Below are 20,178 nucleotides of genomic sequence, written 5' to 3' on the forward strand. Positions count from 1 at the left end.
AAGCTCCGCTCTTACCTAAAAGTGAGGGTTTGTAAAAGGGGGTGAGGGAAAAGTTAGAGTCGGGTTTATCCCCAGAAGGAAACCCAGGAAGTGGGTGGTTTTCCCTTTCCAACCTCCCCACCCCCCCAAGTGCCCCCAGGATCCCTGCCACTTCAAGAATGCCTAGAAGAAGAACTGCGACACCCAGACGGAAGGACAGACACAGACGGAGAAGCAGAGGACCTACTGGTTGTGGTAGCCGAGGGGGTCCGGGATGCAGAGTTCTGACACGTCCATCAGTCCCCTTTTAGCATTCCCAGTTGGTAGAGAAAGGCGGCGGGGAAATCACGCGGAAGAGCGAGTGAAGGGCACCGGCGAGGTGCGAGTCCGGGCAGGGGCACGGTGAGCGGGAGAAGGCAGAGTGGAAGGAAGCACCGTGGTGGGGCGAGAGGGAGGCAGAGAGCCTTGCGCGCCCAGCCCAGCGCTCCCACTGATGCACACACTCCGAGCGGGCAGAGGGGATGGGAAGCCGTGGAGGAGGCTCGGGCACCAGAGACTTGGAGCCCACTAACCCTACTGTAGCTTTAAGGCTGGGAGACTGATGTATGGTTTGGCTCCTATTGGCTATCTCTCAGGGGCTGGACTTAAAGTGACAGAATCGAGCTGGGGTGGGGGGAGGGGGGTGAGCCAGAGAGACTTCAATGGAATCAGACGCTCGCGCGAGGTCCCCACCTCCTGAAGAGTAGGATTGTGCTGTAGAGCTGCAAGGCCTGTCCTCTCGCCATTAAAGAAAAAAAAAATTGTCCAACTGGCTGGTGGGTTTGGGGGGTTGAAAGATATGCCCCTTGTATATCTTCTCACCCCCATCCTATCTTTTAACTGGCAGGTTTAGCAAACTCACCCCTCAGCCTTTCGGAAGGGGTCTGTTTTACAAATTAAAAATGAGTCACATTTCTCCTCCCTCATATCAAGGAGAAGAGGCCAGCGCCTTAGAAATTCATAGCCTCAAACCTGGTGTTTGGTGCACAGAAGTGCAAAGGGTCAGGCCAGCAGGTGAGGCCCAGCAAGAGAGAACAGGATAGAAACTGATTCCCTTCCCAGCTCTCATCACCTGGGCCAGTGGGTTCTGAAAGGCTCTCATATGGTGAGACGCAGGGCACGCTTCTATGAGACACTCTCTAGATGTATAAAATGATGCTCACTGGCAACTCTCAGAAACGGTACCCAGGACACAGACACGAGCAAATAAATTCCTGTCTGCTTAGAAAAACACAGTTGTGGTTGAACAACCAACTTACCTGCCACATCCACTTCGAGGCACAAGTAGACACTTCAACATACACACCTGAATCCCCAGCTACAAACACACCTGCAATCCCTGTCTGCTGCTCCCTCCAAGAACCTGAATGTTACGGGCTGCCACTGTACCAAAACCAGCTTTACGTCGAGCCCCAATCCTTCTTCTGGGGCTTGTCATCTTTTGAGATGTGACAGCCACAGGGATAATCAATTTGATGATTCACATGAGTGTGGGGAGAGGACAGGTATAGAATTATTTAAGGAAGGGGAAAAGCCCTCAGGAGAGACCACCACCTTATTCTCCTATATTCTGCAAAAGACAAGGAGCCCAAGGGGGGGGGGAATTTCATTTTATCACCCAAATAATGTCTAAATGGAGTGTAACTGCAGGCAGTGTCCAAGCACTTCAGGAATAAAAGCAGGGGGGTTGTGAGCAACCCCAGGAGGGGCTGGCCACTCAGGAGGGGCTGGGGAATGGGCAGCAAGACAGCAGATGATACTTGACTTGGATAAATGGAAGCTCGTGCAGGCTGGGAAACAAAGCTGAGGTTTTTCCTATGTGCTGAAGTGCAGGAACGCATGGGATTCTCCAGGCTCGGGGCGCTGGCAGATATCTCACACAGAGATGGATGAAGATGTCGACTCTGTCAGCAGAACCCCTGGCAGCCCGGATTGTTTTAATCACATAGGTACTTGGTTACGTTGGAGACGGAAAGAGAGGTGCAGAGACACAACCACCATCTCTTGCCAAGACCTCAGTGACTGGTTTCTCTGTATCCTTTCTGGCCCCTGGAAATCCACTCTCCAAGCCACAGCAGCCAGGGAGTGCACTGTCAGATGCACACCCAAAGTCTCCTTTGCAATTTGTTGCAATCAGGAAAAAGGCCCCAGTCCTTCCCTGTGGTCTACAAGGCAAGCCCCAGATGACAGGCTCCTGTTGTCTCCCCACCTCTCCTCAGTCCGTGCCGTGTCCCCCTCAGGCTCTGCCCCTGCCACCTAGAACGCCCCACCTTCCAGATCACGCCAGAACCTTCTGCTATTTGCCTTGCTTCAGGTAATTTATTAGTTTGCAATTATACGCATATTGGTATGAATAATACCCCCTACGCCGGCACACACACACTAGATTGTAAGCTCCATAAGGGCAGGGACCTTGTCTGTCTTTGCTCACTGGAGAAACCCCAGTGCTTACCGGTGCCTAGCACACAGCAGTTGCTTGATAAAGACTTTGTTGAATGAAATGTTAGACCACAGCAGTTTGGAGGGTGGGAGTGGGCAAAGCCCACAGGCTGGCTACCCTGGAGGGGCTTAGTCCCTGACAGGTTGTATGAGATCTGTTGGCTCCTTGCTTTGGGTGGGTGCACCTTTTTTAAACTGGAGACAGAGCACAGTCAATGGAGCATGAAAAGAAAGACAACTTCACAGCCCGGAGCATTGGGTGCAAAGCCACTGGGGGCGAATGAGGGAAAACAGGCTCAAAACACACACACGCTACTATATATTATATAAAGTAGATAATTAATAAGAATACGTACAGCACAGGCAACTCTACTCAGTAATGACCTGTACGGGAATAGAATCTACAAAAGAGTGGATATATGTATATGTATAACTGATTCACTTTGCTGTACAGCGGAAATTAACACAACACTGTAACTCAGCTATACTCTAATAAAAATTAATTAAAAAAAAAAAAAAGCTAGGCTAACGCCCACACAACTACTGTCTGCATCCAAGGCACAGGGATGCAGGAACTGAGGGCCTCATCCCTGGGCACAAGCAGATTGTCCTCCAGGGCGAGAATGAGGTCCCTAAGATCTGGTCCTCTTCTGACCATCTTCCTCCGCGGTGCCTGTCCAGTCCCCTTGCACATGGCCCTGGGGCAGAGTTCTTCCTCCTTTCCCTCCCTGGCAAGTGTGAGCCTGTGGACTCCACTGCAGGGGAGAAGAGGACCCACCAGTGGAGACATCCTGGCGACCTGATTCAGCCTGGCAGACCCAGGCTTCTCCTGTGGTTTTTCCAGGCAAACATGGCCAGGACACACACTATTCATGGTACCAGCTTTTCTCCCTCTCTGTCCTCAGCCAGCTCATGGGGGGATGGATTTCCTTCCCGAAGCTAGAGTGGGTTCCACACCTGTAGCTGGAGAAGCGGTAGTGTGGGAGCGTGCAGAGGACTCCGGGATCTGGTCCTGACCACTCCGCGTGGCCTTGCTGATGTCATCTCTTCTCCAGAAAACAAAGGGGGTAGAATGGGGTGGGCAAGGCTCTTGTGCTCCCTCAAGCTTGAAATTCATTCAGCCAGTCATCATCTCAATCTTCCACTGCTCCCCTGGAGCAGGGGCTATTGGTAATCCACCCCAGCAAAAAACTCTAAGCCACCCCTTCACTGTCCCGTGTCCCAGTACTGGCATGCCTAGGTGGGCAAGTCAGCCCAAAGGGAATGGAACAAAATGTATTAGACACAGTAATTGTGGAGGGTAGAAGGGGACAGCAGCTGACTTTCTCTTGTGACAAATTCCTTTAAATAGATATTTATTACATTCGTAGGACCTTACGGCTGGGGAGTGTGGGTGGGGAGGGTTCAGGGAATCATTTAGAATCATCAGCAGACTTTATAAATACGGAAATGCGTAAATGGCCCTGTGTGGGCCAAGGTCACATGGCGAGCAACTGGCAAAGCACGGGTTTCTACTTATTCAACTCCTAACTCTCTGTATACAAGTCTCTTCACTTTCCCTCCTCCCTGCTTGCCCAAGTTCAAGCTCTTTCCTAAGGAATACGAAGACAAACCAGAACCATGCCCTTGGCAACAACACTCCACACACACATCACCTGGGAGATGGTGGGGACCCAGACTTCTGTGTCCACACCCTTCCCCAAGTGGTCTCCTTGGGGTGGGGTCCGGGAGGCAGATAAGTAGGAAAACATACCCAGACACAGCTCGGAGTGTTCTGTCCCCCAAATCTATGTTCCTCTGGGTACAAAAAGCACCAAGTATCTCACGCATAGCCGAACCCAGGTCCACACTAGCCACCCACTCTTTCCCATCCCAGCCTGGCTAAGTCCTTAGAATGGGCTGTCCGAACGCCTGCACCTGGATCTCGAGGGCCACTCAAGCTGTCTTGCCATGATCTATGCGGCTGACCCCAGCGCAGCACCCCTTGCCACAAGTGTGGTGAAGATCGCCACCTTGCACTGGTCTTGGTGTGTATGTCCCTGTCTTGAGGCGCCCCGCTGCCCCTGACACTGCTCATTTCTGCACATGCAAGGCAGCAGCGAGCGGTGTCTCTCGGGTTCTTGAATCCCCTCCCTGGACGGGCTACTTCCAGCTCAACAATGGGGAGGCTTTTCTCATCTTTCAAGCCAGGCAACCTAGCAGGAGGACCTAATGGCTTCATCACTAAAAGACAAGAGCGACGAGAATTTCTGGCAATTCCACCACGTGCCCCCTAAGCATGGTGAATGCGGGACACTGCTTGTTTGGTTACAGCGTCCCTGTCCCTCAACCTTATCCATGTTCCCCAAACCATGTTTCCAGGTGAGAATGATGCCTTGAGAAACACAAGGTGTATAGTTAATTCTTACCACCAGCCCAGGAAGGAGAGGATGCCTCCGTGAAACTGTCTGAATCACAGTCCAAGCCTGTTTCTGTTCCACCCCAGGGTAAGCGCTGGGGGAGGTGAGTCAGGGAAGCACAACCATTGACGGTCCATGAGGACTAAGGTGGGCCCAGCCTGGAGAGTCAGCCTAACCTGGACATCTCTGGATACTGTGCTGATCAGGCCAGGGCTCCATGGACTCCTGGCCAGAGACAATGTCCCAACCACACACCCCTGTGGGCCCACTCTCTTCTCAGTGCTTGAATTTGGGGTGTGGAGTTATATCCCCGAGCGCTGGTCAGCAGACTGGCAGCCCACTGGCTGGCACGCGTCCCAAGAATCATAATGAACTGATAACACTAATACAATGCGAGTTTGTGCTCCCATAATAGTCTCCTGCTGACAGATAAATGCTGCGGAAACATGATGGCTTTTCCTGAAGCTGTAATGGGCCATTATTGGGGCAAGAAGGCTCGTGTCCTATTAGTGCTGCCGCCATGACACCAAAGATAAAATGTGAAGGGGATGACGTCTTGAGTGGATAAATGCTTGGGTTCCCTCCCACCACCACTATCAGCCGTTTCATCATCTGAAATCCTTACCAGGGGCCTTGGAATAACTTCCAGATATTTCAAAGCTCCATTTTTTTTTTTTCCCCTGAGCCTCAAGATCCCATTCTCACCAACACAGCTGAATGGCATATTGAAGTTCTCTGCTGGCCAAAAAGATTCCTTGCCCTGTGCAAGATGGGGACTGCAGTGAGTGGGCCAGCTGTGGGGTCACGAGGGTGGGACATGTCTCTCCATAGAAACAAAGATCGTTTTCCTTCCTCATCACCAGGAGAATAAGAACACATCATGACTCTAAGAGCTTTGTCACCTGCCAAATTTGGGGGGAAAGAAAGATGATCCAGAGAAGGAGTACAAAGAGAGGAAGAGAGGCAGAGAAGGAGGAGAAGGATGTGGGGAGGGGGAGGGGAGAGGAGAATGTGCCTTGATAGTACCTGCTACCTAGGACGCATTAAACAACCAGCGATTAACTGAATGAATGATCTGTCTAATGAAATATTTTCCATTACAGTGGATTGTAGGGTTTTTTTTTTTTTTTTTTTTTTTCAGTTTGCGGGCCTCTCACTGTTGTGGCCTCTCCCGCTGCGGAGCACAGGCTCTGGACGCGCAGGCTCAGCGGCCATGGCTCACGGGCCCAGTTGCTCCGCGGGATGTGACATCTGCCCGGACCGGGGCACGAACCCGTGTCCCCTGCATCGGCAGGTGGACTCTCAACCACTGCGCCACCAGGGAAGCCCTGGATTGTGGGTTTTTTTCGTAACTAATAACAAAGAGATTTGACCTTATTTTCATCTGTCACATATTAATTTATCATCTAATTTTTTGTGGCTTTTGCATCAATTTAAGCATAAAACAGTTGATTTCAAATACCAAGCAGACAATTTGTTTCTAGGGCCTCGTCATTGGTAGAAGGCAAACTTTTTCTTTGATGATGGTTTTAACTGCCAAAATCTCACAGTCAACACTAGCTACAGAAAGAGTGAAGAATTTGCTTTGCAAACTCACAGATTATGCCTCTTAGTTCATTTCTCTTCTCAGGGATAATCATCTTAAAGAAATCACGAAATACATGAAACTTTGGGCAAATTAATTCTAAACTACCAAACACATGTAAGGTGTTGTTATCTACTGGGAACAAAGAAACATGTTGGCTGAGCCTGTGTCCCTAGCATTAATGACATAAAAGTCAACCCTGGGAACATTGAACTGTGTTTTCATTTCCTAATGGCTCAGTTAAGGTAAAGCTTATTTCATTATTTTTCAGAATAAAATGCATTTTATTTTTGTTCTAGTAAAATGTTTTATGGAGAGGGAAAAATAGCAAATGCTTTTAGGTTTTAGGAAAAGTCAAACATGTGTTTTATAAACTGTCAAATGCTCTAGCTATGTAAAACGTGATTAAGATGATAGCTTTCGGCTGTGTTTTTACATGAGAAAAGTGCTGGCCAACTGTTAGCTTCCCAAATGTATATTGTAATGAAACCAGCTCCATCGGTGAAGTCCCCACTGCTCTGAATGATGTAATTATGAGTGGGTCAGTACCAATTCCAGGTGAAGTCTCCAGCCTTGTAGCAGGGCCACCTCTAACGGCTTTATCCTTCGTAAACAATTAGGAACAAGCTTCACTAGAACTCCTGACTTAGAAGGGTTTGCCTTTCCAAGAAGGACATGGCAAGGCAGGAAGGGAAACTGCAGGAGGACCAAAGAGAGTTTACAGAAATGGGTAAAGGGCAGTCAACGATACAAGATTTAATATGGATAAACACGGGTAATACACTTGTCAGCACTGACCCTAGAATGAGCCAGACTGTAGGAGAGCTGGTGGAAGAGCAGCGATGCAGAGAGACATCTGGGGTCAGGACAGATAGTACATTAAGCATGGGCCTCCAGCTCAATGGCATGATAAACACTGCTTTGGGGTAATTCTACAAAACCCAGCCGAGCAGAGAACAGCCATAATTCCTCTTTACTCTCCCTTACTAAAGGCACTGATGGAATTTTATGCTCAGCCCTGAGGGACTTGCTTCGAAAGCAGACTGGAAGGGTGATGAGGAAAGGAATGGAAGAGTGGTGGAGAACACGTCAAGGCCTCCTGAAGGGTGTCTGAGCCCCACAAGGAGAGGGACAACTGTGGGACAAGGTGGGATGGCTTGCCCCTGCACACTGAAGGACATTACCTGGCTCCAGAGCCCGAGCCACACGTGCACACGGTAGGTGTCATTGCAGGTTCCCTCGACTGTCTCCATTTTTCTCTCTCTTGCTCGACACCCACTCAGGCTGAGTCTCACCTCCACGTCTGGTGCATGAGGTTTGGTTTACTGAGGGGCCGGACGATGCACCCCAGAAGTTCAGGAGGGTAGCTCCCTGAGTTCTTCCCTTTTTTTCTGCCCTCTGTGCCCTGTTTCATGGTGTGGTTTCTCTTTATAAACCTTCCAGAAGAGACATGCACCCCAAGCAACCTGCTAGGTCTCTTTGAGGCCAGATGAGACGTGGTGGCCAGCACAGTACACACCGTGTCATATTGCTTGGCATCTGTCCTCCCCCCCCCACCTCCCCTTTACACCACCCTCCATTCCCTGGCCTTGTACCTCTCCAATGAAGTATCAGCATTTCAAAGCTGGCCTCAGGCTCTGTTTTCTAGGGGACCAAGGCTAGGATAAAGACTGAATCAGCAAATGGCTCAGGGCCACTGACTTTCTCTCAGTTCACACTATTTTATTGTTTACTATGCCTTCCTTGTTTGGGAAGGAGAAGCACAGTGAGTGCAATGATTGATGGATTACATGGGTGGTCACTGCACTAGTAACAGCCTCCCTGGCTCACAAATGCCCATGTGCACCCTGCCCCATCCATCCCCCAGCTCATCCACTCAGATACCTTGGTTCTGGTTCAGTTGCCAAGACGTTCAGGCCAGTGGTACCATCCAAAGCCAAGATCAGAAGCCCCTGGCCCCATGTCTCTTCTCCACTCCCCTCTTTTCCTTCTCCCCCATACCACGGGAGGCCCAGTACACACTGTGCTCTCCCTTCTCCCTGCTTTTCTCCATACTGAGCTGTGCCACTTCCTTGGGTGACCGTCTTTCCCCACATGCACACCCACTCAACGATAACTCTATGCTGGTTTTGGCTTCAAGCACCAGGAGAGTCCAGTGGCTTCAGGGATAGGAGTCTATGATCTCACACGGCAAAGACTCCGGGGGCAGGTGGTTTCATCTTTTTGGTGGGCCGTCCTTAGCATACTGGCTGTCACCTTCGCCTTGTTCCCCCAGGGATGAAGTTGCGTCTTGTGGCGTAAGCACCACTTCCTCACCGAGTGTGTCCAAAGCCAGGAAGCGGATGTATGCATATGTGTGTTTATGCTGGGAGAAATGTCACCCCTTATGTCTCTAGTTTGTTTTTCAGTGTTTGTTTGTTTTGATTTGATATGATTCCGGAGGACAATCTTTCCCAGAAGTTCCCCATTCCCACTCCAGCAGACTTATCCTCACATCTTCTTGGCCAGAATCCAGAAACATACTGACCCCGAAGCAATCACTGTCAGAGGAGAAATGGATTGCCATGATTGGTTTAAAATATGTTTACTCCCTGAAGCTGGGGGAGAGGCTCACTTTTTAACGTTCAGTGACAAACAAGATGGACTTCTGTTAGAGGAGGAAGTAGGAATGGCTGGTGGGTGAGCACTAAACAGTGCCTGCCACACCTGGGCCTTACCGTTGGCAGGGCCGTGGCGATAGGCCACCGATGGGATGGGAAGAAGAAGAGGTTCATCGTCTGTAGGGATGTAAAAACAATAATAAAACTGACTCTAAGTCAGGCTACTTTTTTTTCTCGTCTTGCTCTAGAAAGTCGAAACAATGTCAGTGATAAAATACCCCTCCCCAAGAAAACCTCTCGTTGGTCTAAGTTCTAAACGACTGCTGCAGTTGTTGTTGAGTTTTAATAATATACATAAGCTTCAAATTAGCATGTTCTTATTACCTGTTCTTTAATAAAAATCACATTCCACCTGGAGGTTATGAAGTCAGCCAAACACACACAAACCTAGCTCCCCTTAGCTCCCTGGGTATTTCAAGAGTCCATACTTTACCTGCCATCTACTCCCTACGGGTAGCCCTGAGGAAACTCAGGATGTGAAAACACAGGATACTGGCCCCAGATAGCTGAGGTGCATATCAAAGGGATGATTTCAGTGAGCCCAGACTCTTGCATCTTCCCATGCATAGAAAAGCGCTAAATTTCTTAACTCGAGATATGTTTTTTTTTTCAATTAACAATAATCTTTTGAAGGTCAGACGACCTGCCCTTTTGTTGCAAAACTTCTATATAACCTGACGCCCTGCCTGGCCTCCTTGGAGCAGTTCTCTCAGCGTTACTTGAGATGCTGCCTCCCAGACTTGAAGTCCTAAAAATTCCTGCCGAATAAAACATAACTCTCAAAAAAAAAAAAAAGTCCATTCTTAAAATGCAGAATTGTTCAAGCTCACTTATGGCCCGTTTGTGTCTTGGTCACTGTGGTACTTACTAAACATATCCCTGTGTTCAAACGGTAGGTTCAAAGTAAACAATGATAGCACGGTGTCCTAGAGACAGAGAAAGAACTCAGCTTACTTCAATCTTGTTATTCTATGTGAAATTTTTATTTGCATTTAAAATTTAAAACAGTGAAACAGAGCAGAACTGTGAGATGGGATATTTGTAAGCTCAAATATTAGTTCCTACATGATAAATTTTACTGAGTTTGAATAATATCTTTAACATTGAAATTTGTTCATGGTTTCAGTGTTTATTTATTTATTTATTTATTTTGCGGTATGCGGGCCTCTCACTGTTGTGGCCTCTCCCGTTGTGGAGCACAGGCTCCGGACGTGCAGGCTCAGCGGCCATGGCTCACGGGCCCAGCCGCTCCGCGGCACGTGGGATCTTCCCGGACCGGGGAACGAACCCGCGTTTCCTGCATCGGCAGGCCACTCTCAACCACTGCGCCACCAGGGAAGCCCTCAAAGTGTTTATTTTTAAATTAATCAACAATCAGGAAAATAATGATTACTATTAATCATTACATGATTATTACTCAGTAGAAATTTGTCGTAGAGGAGGGTGGGTCCAGGCATCAAATATTCAGGGTCTGTCCACCATCCCTCCTCTTGCCCAGCTGTTCTGTCTCTTCCTACCCCCAGCTGGACTGGCAGTCCTGAGAAACAGAGAAAGACAACTGACCACATTCCCCTAGGATATTTTTAAGGGAATTCACCTCCAAACAGGCCAGCAGTAACCAGCCCTGAGCCCAGAAACTGTCCAGACAGCCTCTCAGCGTCTTCATCTTGTCTCCATCTACTCCATCTTCCTCCAGTTGAATAATTCTGCCTGTTACCTAATACCAGCAATAGAGACAGAAACTCTCTTTCTTATTCATGATATGATCGATTCCCTGTTTTGGTGCATCGCTAATGTTGTAGCATTTTCATTTTCTCCTCTTTTTTCATTGTTCATTGAAGAATGCCAATTCTAGTACGACTCTTCAGACTCAATGATGGCGGTGGAGAGGGGTGATAGGGAAGTACCATTTACTGAGCACCCACTCTGTGCTGGGCACTCAGAACTGTTCTGCCAGTTAGCCCTAACTCAAGGTAATCAAGCCTACTTTACATCTGAGGTGGGTGTCAGCACTCTCATTTTATCTACTGAGGAGGAAATTGTAGCTCTAAGGGTAAGTGGCTCAAAGCCAGAAGATAATCTGAGATTTGAACCCAATTCTAGCTCATCCCCAAACCTGTGTTCTCTGTCCATTCCACCATGTCACCTTGAGAGAGTCCACACCTGCGCTGCATCCCATGGCTAGAGAAGAGGCTTCTGTGGGCAGGCCTGGGAACCCAGGGCCAATGGCTGGATGGGAAAATGTGTGCTTAGGTCCAGTCAACCAATTTATAAAAGTACTTTAGGGACATAGCCCTGGGAAGTCAATATGGGTCAGACCTACTTCCACTGTACATGTATTTAGCAAGACATGTTCATCCATAATAGAGAAGGTCTTTCAAATCAGAAGGAGGTGTGTGTGAGAGAAAGAATAACACTGGGGAAGAAACCAACTGACTTTATGGAATGATGCCAAAGGGTGAATTTTAACTTTCTATGACTTGGAAAAGATGAAGGGCAGCCGGAAGACGACAGAGGGGGTGGTGAAAAGGAAGACGATCTACTGCCAAGGAAAATTTCCCCATTAGGGTCAATTTGCTTGGTTGGAGCAGGTTCAAACGCGCAGCAATTCTGAAACAGCCTGGATGCACGCGAATGGTTTCTGCAAACACCCGAGAAATTAGGAGGCCCCCTCTGGAGGTAGAATACATTCCCTAATAAAACAAGGAGGGCTCCTTACCCCATATTCCTTCCCCTTCCACTCTGAAAGGCCACCATGAGACCGAATAGGTGGTTTTATTTTCCTGTTTCTTCCAACATCCACCAATGCACATTTCCTTTTGTTCCTTGGATCCTAGCTAGCCCAGCCACTCCACAAGGGAGACTCACTTCTTGCCCCATTATCAAAGGATAGGCCAGAGGATGGGTCTTTACATAGATTTAGTGCCTGAGCAACTCTTCCCTGCCAGCCGGTAAGTGGGTTCACAGGAGAGGGACTCGCCCATAAGCAGGAATGATATTGCCTATGGGATTGCAAAAGCATCATTTTAAAGCAGTGGCTTTCGAACTTTTAAAAAGATCCCCAAAAAGTCTTTCTTCAGATGGAACTGTACGTAGAACTCTGTTACATAAAGCGCAAAAAAGTAGCTGTTCTCTTTGGTAAGTCGTTCCCAGCCTAGGTCCTTCACCAACACCTCCAAGAAGTCCGTGAACCATATCTATGGAACCTCTAAGCCCCACTGGAGCATGCTCTGATGAAAATCAAAACAGTATCTCTAAAATCAGTGTTCTCTAAGCAGCATCGAATCAATCAATCAACCAGTAAATAAATAAATAAAATAAGAAGCGTCACTACTACAAATCAGACCCATGCCTAGAACGGCAGCCCCTTTGGAGACCCCGGGGGCCACGTTAGAGGAGGACTTGGTTGAAAGGTAGCAACCTGCCTAAACATCCTTGATTTTTGTGCTTTTTGTATGCTTTGCCACTCAGGATGAGACCAGCCCCATTTAGGTGGCTGGCCTTGCAGCACACGTGAGCGAGGACTAAACTCACCATCATGGGTAGTATAGCTGGGTGATTCTCAAACAGCGTCATGATGTACAGGTGGATTTCAAATCGGGTATGGTAAGAAGTCAGTTACTAGGAATGTTAATATTGGTAAAGCACCCAAATTTGCAAGCACAATATTCTTTCTCATTTAGCACTTAGTACTATCAAATGGTATTTAATGATACCACTTTCATTCACTTGCATGGGATGTGCTTTTTTTGAGTGGGAGCAAAAGGGGTGAATCAAGATACAGCGAATGCTTTGGGAATTACAAGGAACACTCTGATGCTGTTGGGAGACGGTCTCCAGGTAAAAGTCTCCTGCCGTCTGTGTCTGGGGGAAGCAGTTAAGAAGCACAGTAAAGGGTCTGTCTTTGGAGGCTGGCAGACCTGAGCTCAAACCCTCACTCTGCCCTTCATTAGCTCCATGATCCTGGGGCAGCATGTAACCTCCTTGCCCGTGTTTCCTCAGTCTTTAAACTGGTTTGTTGCATGGTAGTGTGGGGAGAGCTCTTTGCACAGTAGCTGGCACAGAATCTGTGTTCAACAGACACTGGCTCCACTCTCACAGTGATCTTCTGCATAACACATCCACTGTCCACCTTACGTTCAGCCCTCCGGAGAAGAGGACCACTGAAGTGGCTAAACTTATTCACTGAGAGTCCTGTTGACAGCTTCCCTCTCTGCTCTATCGCTGCTCCAGAGCCCCCAGCTGTGATGGGAGCATAGCTCTTCCTAGCCTGGCCACCCTCTGCCCACCTCACCATGAGCTTGCCAACCACGTAACCCAGGTGTTGAATGCCTGGTCCTCATGCAATATCAGGGTCAATGCCACACAGTTAGGACTACCCATTAGAGATGGGTCTTTGTTGTGAGTCTTTGTTGTGATTCAAACATGGAATTTCATGCTGACCTAACATTCCACTGGGATCTGAGTCTTCCAACAAGGGTAAAAGGAACTGCCATTCCTGTAGCCTCTGAGGCTTATTCCATGCTTGGAAATCCTCCTACACACCTGTTGATAGCATCGGGTGTTGCCCAGGCAACCCTCAGAAATGTATATATTACTCCCATCTCTTAATCTTGGAAGAAGAGTCATCAATATGTAAAAATCCAAATACTGGCTATTTCTTCTCTAAAGGACCTTTTGGAGGTAATGAAGAGACAAGGATTATTTAGTCTCCCATGGCTGGACTCACTTCACCTCACTGTGTGGCAGAGAAGAAGCTGACTACTTTGAGGTGCCCCTCACACCTCAGCCTCCCATCTCAAGGGAACTCTCAACGCAGCCACCTTGAATGGCCTCAGATAGCAGCCCAGGCAGAGAAATGTGTGAGACCCTGATCCTACCTGTCTGGTCCTGGGTAGCCAAGTCATCTGGGATATGTTGGGACCATCTCCAATGAAGGATGGTTTCAGTGTAATGAGAACACTGGAATAGCTTCTCAAATGTGTCCTTTCATGATACCATGACCAATAATGTGAGAGAGACTGCAGGAGGGCCAGGTAGCAGCCCCTTCAAGTATGGTGGAAGCTGTGTGTGTGTGTGTGTGTGTGTGTGTGTGTGTGAGAGAGAGAGAGAGAGAGAGAGAGAGATGCCTTGCCATCTCAAAGCCCCTCCTGGAAACTGTCTCGTGGCTCTTGTTAGCTCATGATCAGAGGCAGAACAGTACCTTCCATCTGGTGAGGGGGAAATAAATAAAGTCAACCCACCCTCTGGGTGACACTCCTGGGTCCCTTCCTAGTGTGGGGGTGGGTGGATTGTGGAATGAACAGATATTAAAGATGAATAGCATGTCCTTACAGTTCAGGATGGAACAACCCAGAAAGGCAGGCAGGTGCTATCAGATCTGAGATCAGGGAGACAGAGCAATAGTGAATCTTGATCATCTATTAAGTCTTGTTATAAAAACGCCAGCCAACACAACAGAGCTTCATGATAAAGCGGTCTGCAAAGCAGTAGACTTGGTGAGGTGCCTCAACTCACAGAATGCTGTACACTAAAGAGAAAGGGAGAGACTTCCCGGGTGGTGCAGTGGTTAAGAACCCACCTGCCAATGCAGGGGACATGGGTTCGATTCCTGGCCCAGGAGATCACATGCCGCGGAGCAACTAAGCCCGTGTGCCACAACTATGGAGCCTGCGCTCTAGAGCCCACGAACCACAACTACTGAAGCCCACGCGCCTAGAGCCCATGCTCTGCAACAAGAGAAGCCACCGCAATGAGAAGCCCGCGCGCCACAACCCAGAGTAGCCCCTGCTCGCCGCAACTAGAGAAAGCCCGCATGCAGCGACGAAGACCCAACGAAGGCAAAAATAAATAAATAAATAAATTTATTTTTTAAAAAAGGAGAGAGAGAGAAAGGGAAACCTTCAGCCCCCTCCCCATGCCTGCAAGTGAGAAGGCCAGGGTCTGCTGCAGAGACCCAGGTGCCTTGGGTCCATGGGGAGGCGGCAGGGAGCAGGGGTGAAGAACAAGCACCTACGGGGGGAAATCTGGGTACCAACAAGAGCCCTACAGAGTCACGCAAGCATCGGGAGTGGCTGCACAGGGCGGGCTCGCCCCCCTCACACACCAGGTTGCATCCAGAGCAGAGCACCACGACAGTGCGACAGGGGTGCCAGCAGGGCACTCTCAGCCCGCCACGCTCACCCAGAGGAGGGGGGAAGAGCAGCTTCTGGAAGGGCTCCCCACCAGGAGGCCTCAAAGCACTTCAGCAGCACCTTCAGGCCACTAAAACTAGACCCCTGGCCACCTGACCTTAGCCACTCCTTTTTTCTTTTTCTATTATGTCCCTTGTAGAAAAGTCAGAAATTAAGGAGAGGTGGAGTCCTGGTAGCCCTGGTGGATCCACCAACCCCTGAGGGCAGGATCTGCAGATAAGTGAGCCTTTGGGGCTTCTGCTTCTCTGACTTGCATTTCTTTCATCCCCAAATCCAGCCCATGGTGCCTTGCTTCCTGGATCTTTCCCTGCACAATGTATCCTCCTCCTCCCCGCCTTCTCAGGCCAGCCTTCCCCAGAGCCTACCTCTTCCACCACCCCTTCCTACGAAACCCATCCTTTCCCTGATCTGCCCGTGCAGGCCGCCGGGCATCCCTCCTCCCTGGCCACCGCTGCAGGTGGTCCCAAGGGGGAGTGACTGGGTGCCCACCGGCTCTCCCCACGCATGGCCACACGCTCTGCACCTGGGCTTCCATCCACACATCTATGTATACACCACGGTTTTGGGCTGTCCATGGGGGCAATGATTGTACTGACCTCGGAGTGTGGTTCTGAGAATGCACTGAGACACAGAACATAAAGCTCTCGGTGTAGTGCCTGGCCTAGGGTAATTGCTCAGTAAAAAATGTAACAGTAAAAAACAGTAAAAATAACAGTAAAAAAAACAGTAAAAAATGTTGACTGTTTTTTCACCCCCTAAAAAGGCACTCATTTGAGTTTAAAGATACAATGCCAGGCATTCTAATTTGTATGTTCCCCATTCTTTTTTTTTTTTTTTGCGGTACGCGGGCCTCTCACTGTTGTGGCCTCTCCCGTTGCAGAGCACAGGCTCCGGACGCGCAGGCCCAGCGGCCATGGCTCACAGGCCCAGCCGCTCCACGGCACGCGGGATCTTCCCGGACCGGGGCACGAACCCGTGTCCCCTGCATCGGCAGGCGGACTCTCAACCACTGCGCCACCAGGGAAGCCCTGTTCCCCATTCTTGAATGATTTTGACTCTGTGTCCCTTTCACACCAATACCAGCCTTGGCTAGAATTTTTGGAAGGCATCTGTAAGGCCCATCAAAATCAATTCCTTCCGCACAGAGCAGAGCACCGATGACCAGAGGCACTGACATCTTTTGGGGTGGTAGAATCAAGATCATCAAGACCTAACACTAGCTTTGGTTTTGCAGAAGGAAGACTATGTCTTGACATTCAAGCCTATGTCTTACAACTCTCAGAATGGGAGAAAATATTTGCAAACGAATCAATGGACAAAGGATTAATCTCCAAAATATATAAACAGCTTATGCAGCTCAGTACTAAAAAAAACAAACAACCCAATCCAAAAATGGGCAGAAGACCTAAGTAGCCATTTCTCCAAAGAAGACATACAGATGGCCAAGAAGCACATGAAAAGCTGCTCAACATCACTAATTCTTAGAGAAGTGCAAATCAAAACTACAATGAGGTATCACCTCACACCAGTCAGAATGGCCATCATCAGAAAATCTACAAACAACAAATGCTGGAGAGGGTGTGGAGAAAAGGAAACCCTCTTGCACTGTTGGTGGGAATGTAAATTGATACAGCCACTATGGAGAACAGTATGGAGGTTCCTTAAAAAACTAAAAATAGAACTACCATATGACCCAGCAATCCCACTACTGGGCATATACCCAGAGAAAACCATAATTCAAAAAGACACATGCACCCCAATGTTCACTGCAGCACTATTTACAATAGCCAGGTCATGGAAGCAGCCTAAATGCCCATCCACAGATGAAGGGATAAAGAAGATGTGGTACATATATACAATGGAATATTATTCAGCCATGAAAAGGAACGAAGTAGGGTCATTTGTAGAGATGTGGATGGATGAAGAGACTGTCATGCAGAGTGAAGTAAGTCAGAAAGAGAAAAATATCGTATATTAACGCATATATGTGGAATCTAGAAAAATGGTACAGATGAACCGGTTTGCAAGACAGAAATAGAGACACAGATGTAGAGAACAAACGTACAGACACCAAGGGGGAAAGTGGAGGCGGTGGTGGTGGTGGGATGAATTGGGAGATTGGGATTTACATGTATACACTGATATGTATAAAATAGATAACTAATAAGAACCTGCTGTATAAAAAAAATAAAATTAAATAAAATTAAAAAAAAAAGACTATGTCTTAGCCCTCCCCTACCACTAAGCTTGGGATTCCAGATGGTTATTTTAGGGCAGTGATTCTCAAAGTGGGTTCCACAAACCAGCAGCATAACCTGGGAACTTGTTAGAAATGCAAATTCTCAGACCCCACCCCAGACCTAGGTGGACCTAACAATCTATGTTTTAACAAGCAGTCAAGCCATCCAGAAGGTTCAGATGCATGCTCTGGTTTGGAAACCACGAAACTGAGGTTTCACAGAGATTAGGCACTGTAAGTTCTTAAGCCCATCTTCTTTTTTGTTGTTGTTTTGAATTTTATTTTATTTATTTTTTATACATAGGTTCTTATTAGTCATCAATTTTAAACACATTAGTGTATACATGTCAATCCCAATCGCCCAATTCATCACACCACCGTCCCCACCCCCCCGCGGCTTTCCCCCCTTGGTGTCCATACGTTTGTTCTCTACATCTGTGTCTCAACTTCTGCCCTGCAAATGGGTTCACCTGTACCATTTTTCTAGTTTCCACATACATGCGTTAATATACGATATTTGTTTCTCTATTTCTGACTTACTTCACTCTGTATGACAGTTTCTAGATCCAACCATGTCTCAACAAATGACCCAATTTTGTTCCGTTTTACGGCTGAGTAATATTCCATTATATGTATGTACCACATCTTCTTTATCCATTCGTCTGTCGATGGGCATGTAGGTTGTTAAGCCTATCTTCTTGCTACCCAGCTTCAAACAATCCCAGAGAAAAGGACTTTTAAAAACAGTCATTCCTTAATAAACTAAAAATAGTGCTACCACATGATCTGGCAATCCCACTCCTGGGCATATATCCAGAGAAAAACATGGTTCAAAAGGATACATGCACCCCAATGTTCATTGTAGTACTGTTTACAATAGTCAAGACATGGAAGCAACCTAAATGTCCGTCAACAGATGAATGGATAAAGAAGATGTGATATATATATATATACACATATATAAAATGGAATATTCTTCAGCCATTAAAAAGAATGAAATAATCCCATTTGCAGCAACATGGATGGAATGGACCTGGAGATTATCATACCAAGTGAAGTTAGACAGAGAAAGACAAATATCATATGATATCACTTATATGCAGAATCTAAAACAAATGATACAAATGAACTTATTTACAAAACAGAAAGACTCACAGACTTACAGAACAAATTTATGATTACCGGGGGTTGGGGGGAAGTATGGGGGAGAGGACAAGACTGGGAGTTTGGGATTGACATGTACACACTGCTATATTTAAAATAGATAACCAGCAAAGACCTACTGTGTATAGTACAGGGAACTCTGCTGAACACTCTGTAATAACCTAAATAGGAAAATAATTTGAAGAAGAATAGATATATGTGTAAATGAATCACTTTGCTGTACAAAAGAAACTAACACATTGTTAATCAACTATACTCCAAAATAAAAAAAAATTGTTTTAAAACAGTCATTACTAATTTTTAATAAGAGGGCCTTTTAGGGAAAAAAGAAAACCCTTACTAACTGTGTAGGCTACAGTTCAGAGTGTATCCAATAAAACATGAGGTAGTCACCATTTCTGTTTTTAAAATCTCATTTTTTTCTTTTATTTTCAACTTTTCGTTGAAGTAACACACATACAGAAATGTTCAATATCCCAAGGGTACAGTTCACAAAATGTTCATAAAATGAACACATCTACGTACCCAGCACCCAGATCGAGACATTGAACGCTGCCGGCACCCCAGGTGTCCCCCTTCCAATCACTACCCCTGCGTCTTTCATTTCTTTCTTTTTCTTTTCAATTGTAGGAGTATTTCAAGCAAGGAAAATTATTTTAAAGGAAGTTACCACCCTAGTCACTTCACTTACACTGGAATTATGACAGCTTTGCTCATTCCCTTCAGCACATACATTTTACGTAGTTTTGTATTTTATGTAGTTACAATGTATTGTACACATGTTCCCAGTTGTTACATATTCTTCATAAGCATCGTTTAAAAGGGTCTCACATGCTACCATCACATCAAAGTCTCCATTTATTTCACCATTCTCCCATATTTAGGTTGTTTCTAATTTTTCACTTCTGTAATGAACCCCTTTAGGCTTCATGTTTCCTTCTTCTCTGAATGATTTCCTTAGAATCAGCTCTCAGAAGTGAAATTACTGAGTCAAAGGCCCTGAATGTTTTACTAGGGCTCTTTATTATTTGTACTGTTTTTTAAATACAAACTCCATTTCATTTTGGGTAATACTTTTGCACATATCTGAGCTCCTCCCAGCATCTTACATTTCTGGATAGAGATCCTTCTCTCCCATCCTCCTGTGAACTCAGAAGAATACTTTTGGTAACCTTGGAGAGGAGTGGTGAGTGCTAGTAAATTACCGTCCGCTGTGCGCTCCCCCGCCCCCCGGCCCCATTAGAGGCTCTGCAGCTGGGCAGCGACACCAGGCAGGAGCCCGGACAACCCCCCCCACCCCACGGCGTGCATGCGGGGAGGAGGGGGGTTTCAAGGATAGCGGAAGCCTTCCCTGGGGATCCCCACAGGAAGCTTTTAGTGGCCATCAGAGGTCCAAAAAAAGCCCTTTCCTCTCCTCAGGAGAGACAGAAATCATGGTGGAGGCGGTACAGTGAGGCAGTATCAAGTTGGACAAAAGCAA

The 20,178-nt window shown here is 47.3% G+C and overlaps 1 protein-coding gene across 2 annotated transcripts in view; it reads right to left on the minus strand.

Annotated features, from left to right (window-relative positions):
- Positions 1–20,178, minus strand: part of ESRRB (estrogen related receptor beta) — a 176,104-nt gene that overhangs the window by 110,288 nt on the left and 45,638 nt on the right. Inside the window, exon 1 of one of the 2 annotated variants that reach the window (XM_024737877.1) lies at positions 227–503. The exons of the other annotated variant lie outside the window; for it this stretch is intronic. Coding sequence (XP_024593645.1) covers positions 227–276 — 50 coding nt within the window. The 5' untranslated portion in view covers positions 277–503. Of the gene's footprint in view, positions 1–226; positions 504–20,178 lie in introns of those variants that run through there. 2 annotated transcript variants of the gene reach the window in all.

This window comes from Neophocaena asiaeorientalis, unplaced genomic scaffold (genome assembly GCF_003031525.2).
Source record: "Neophocaena asiaeorientalis asiaeorientalis breed wild unplaced genomic scaffold, Neophocaena_asiaeorientalis_V1.1 scaffold49, whole genome shotgun sequence".
In the NCBI taxonomy this organism is placed as follows: domain Eukaryota; kingdom Metazoa; phylum Chordata; class Mammalia; order Artiodactyla; family Phocoenidae; genus Neophocaena; species Neophocaena asiaeorientalis.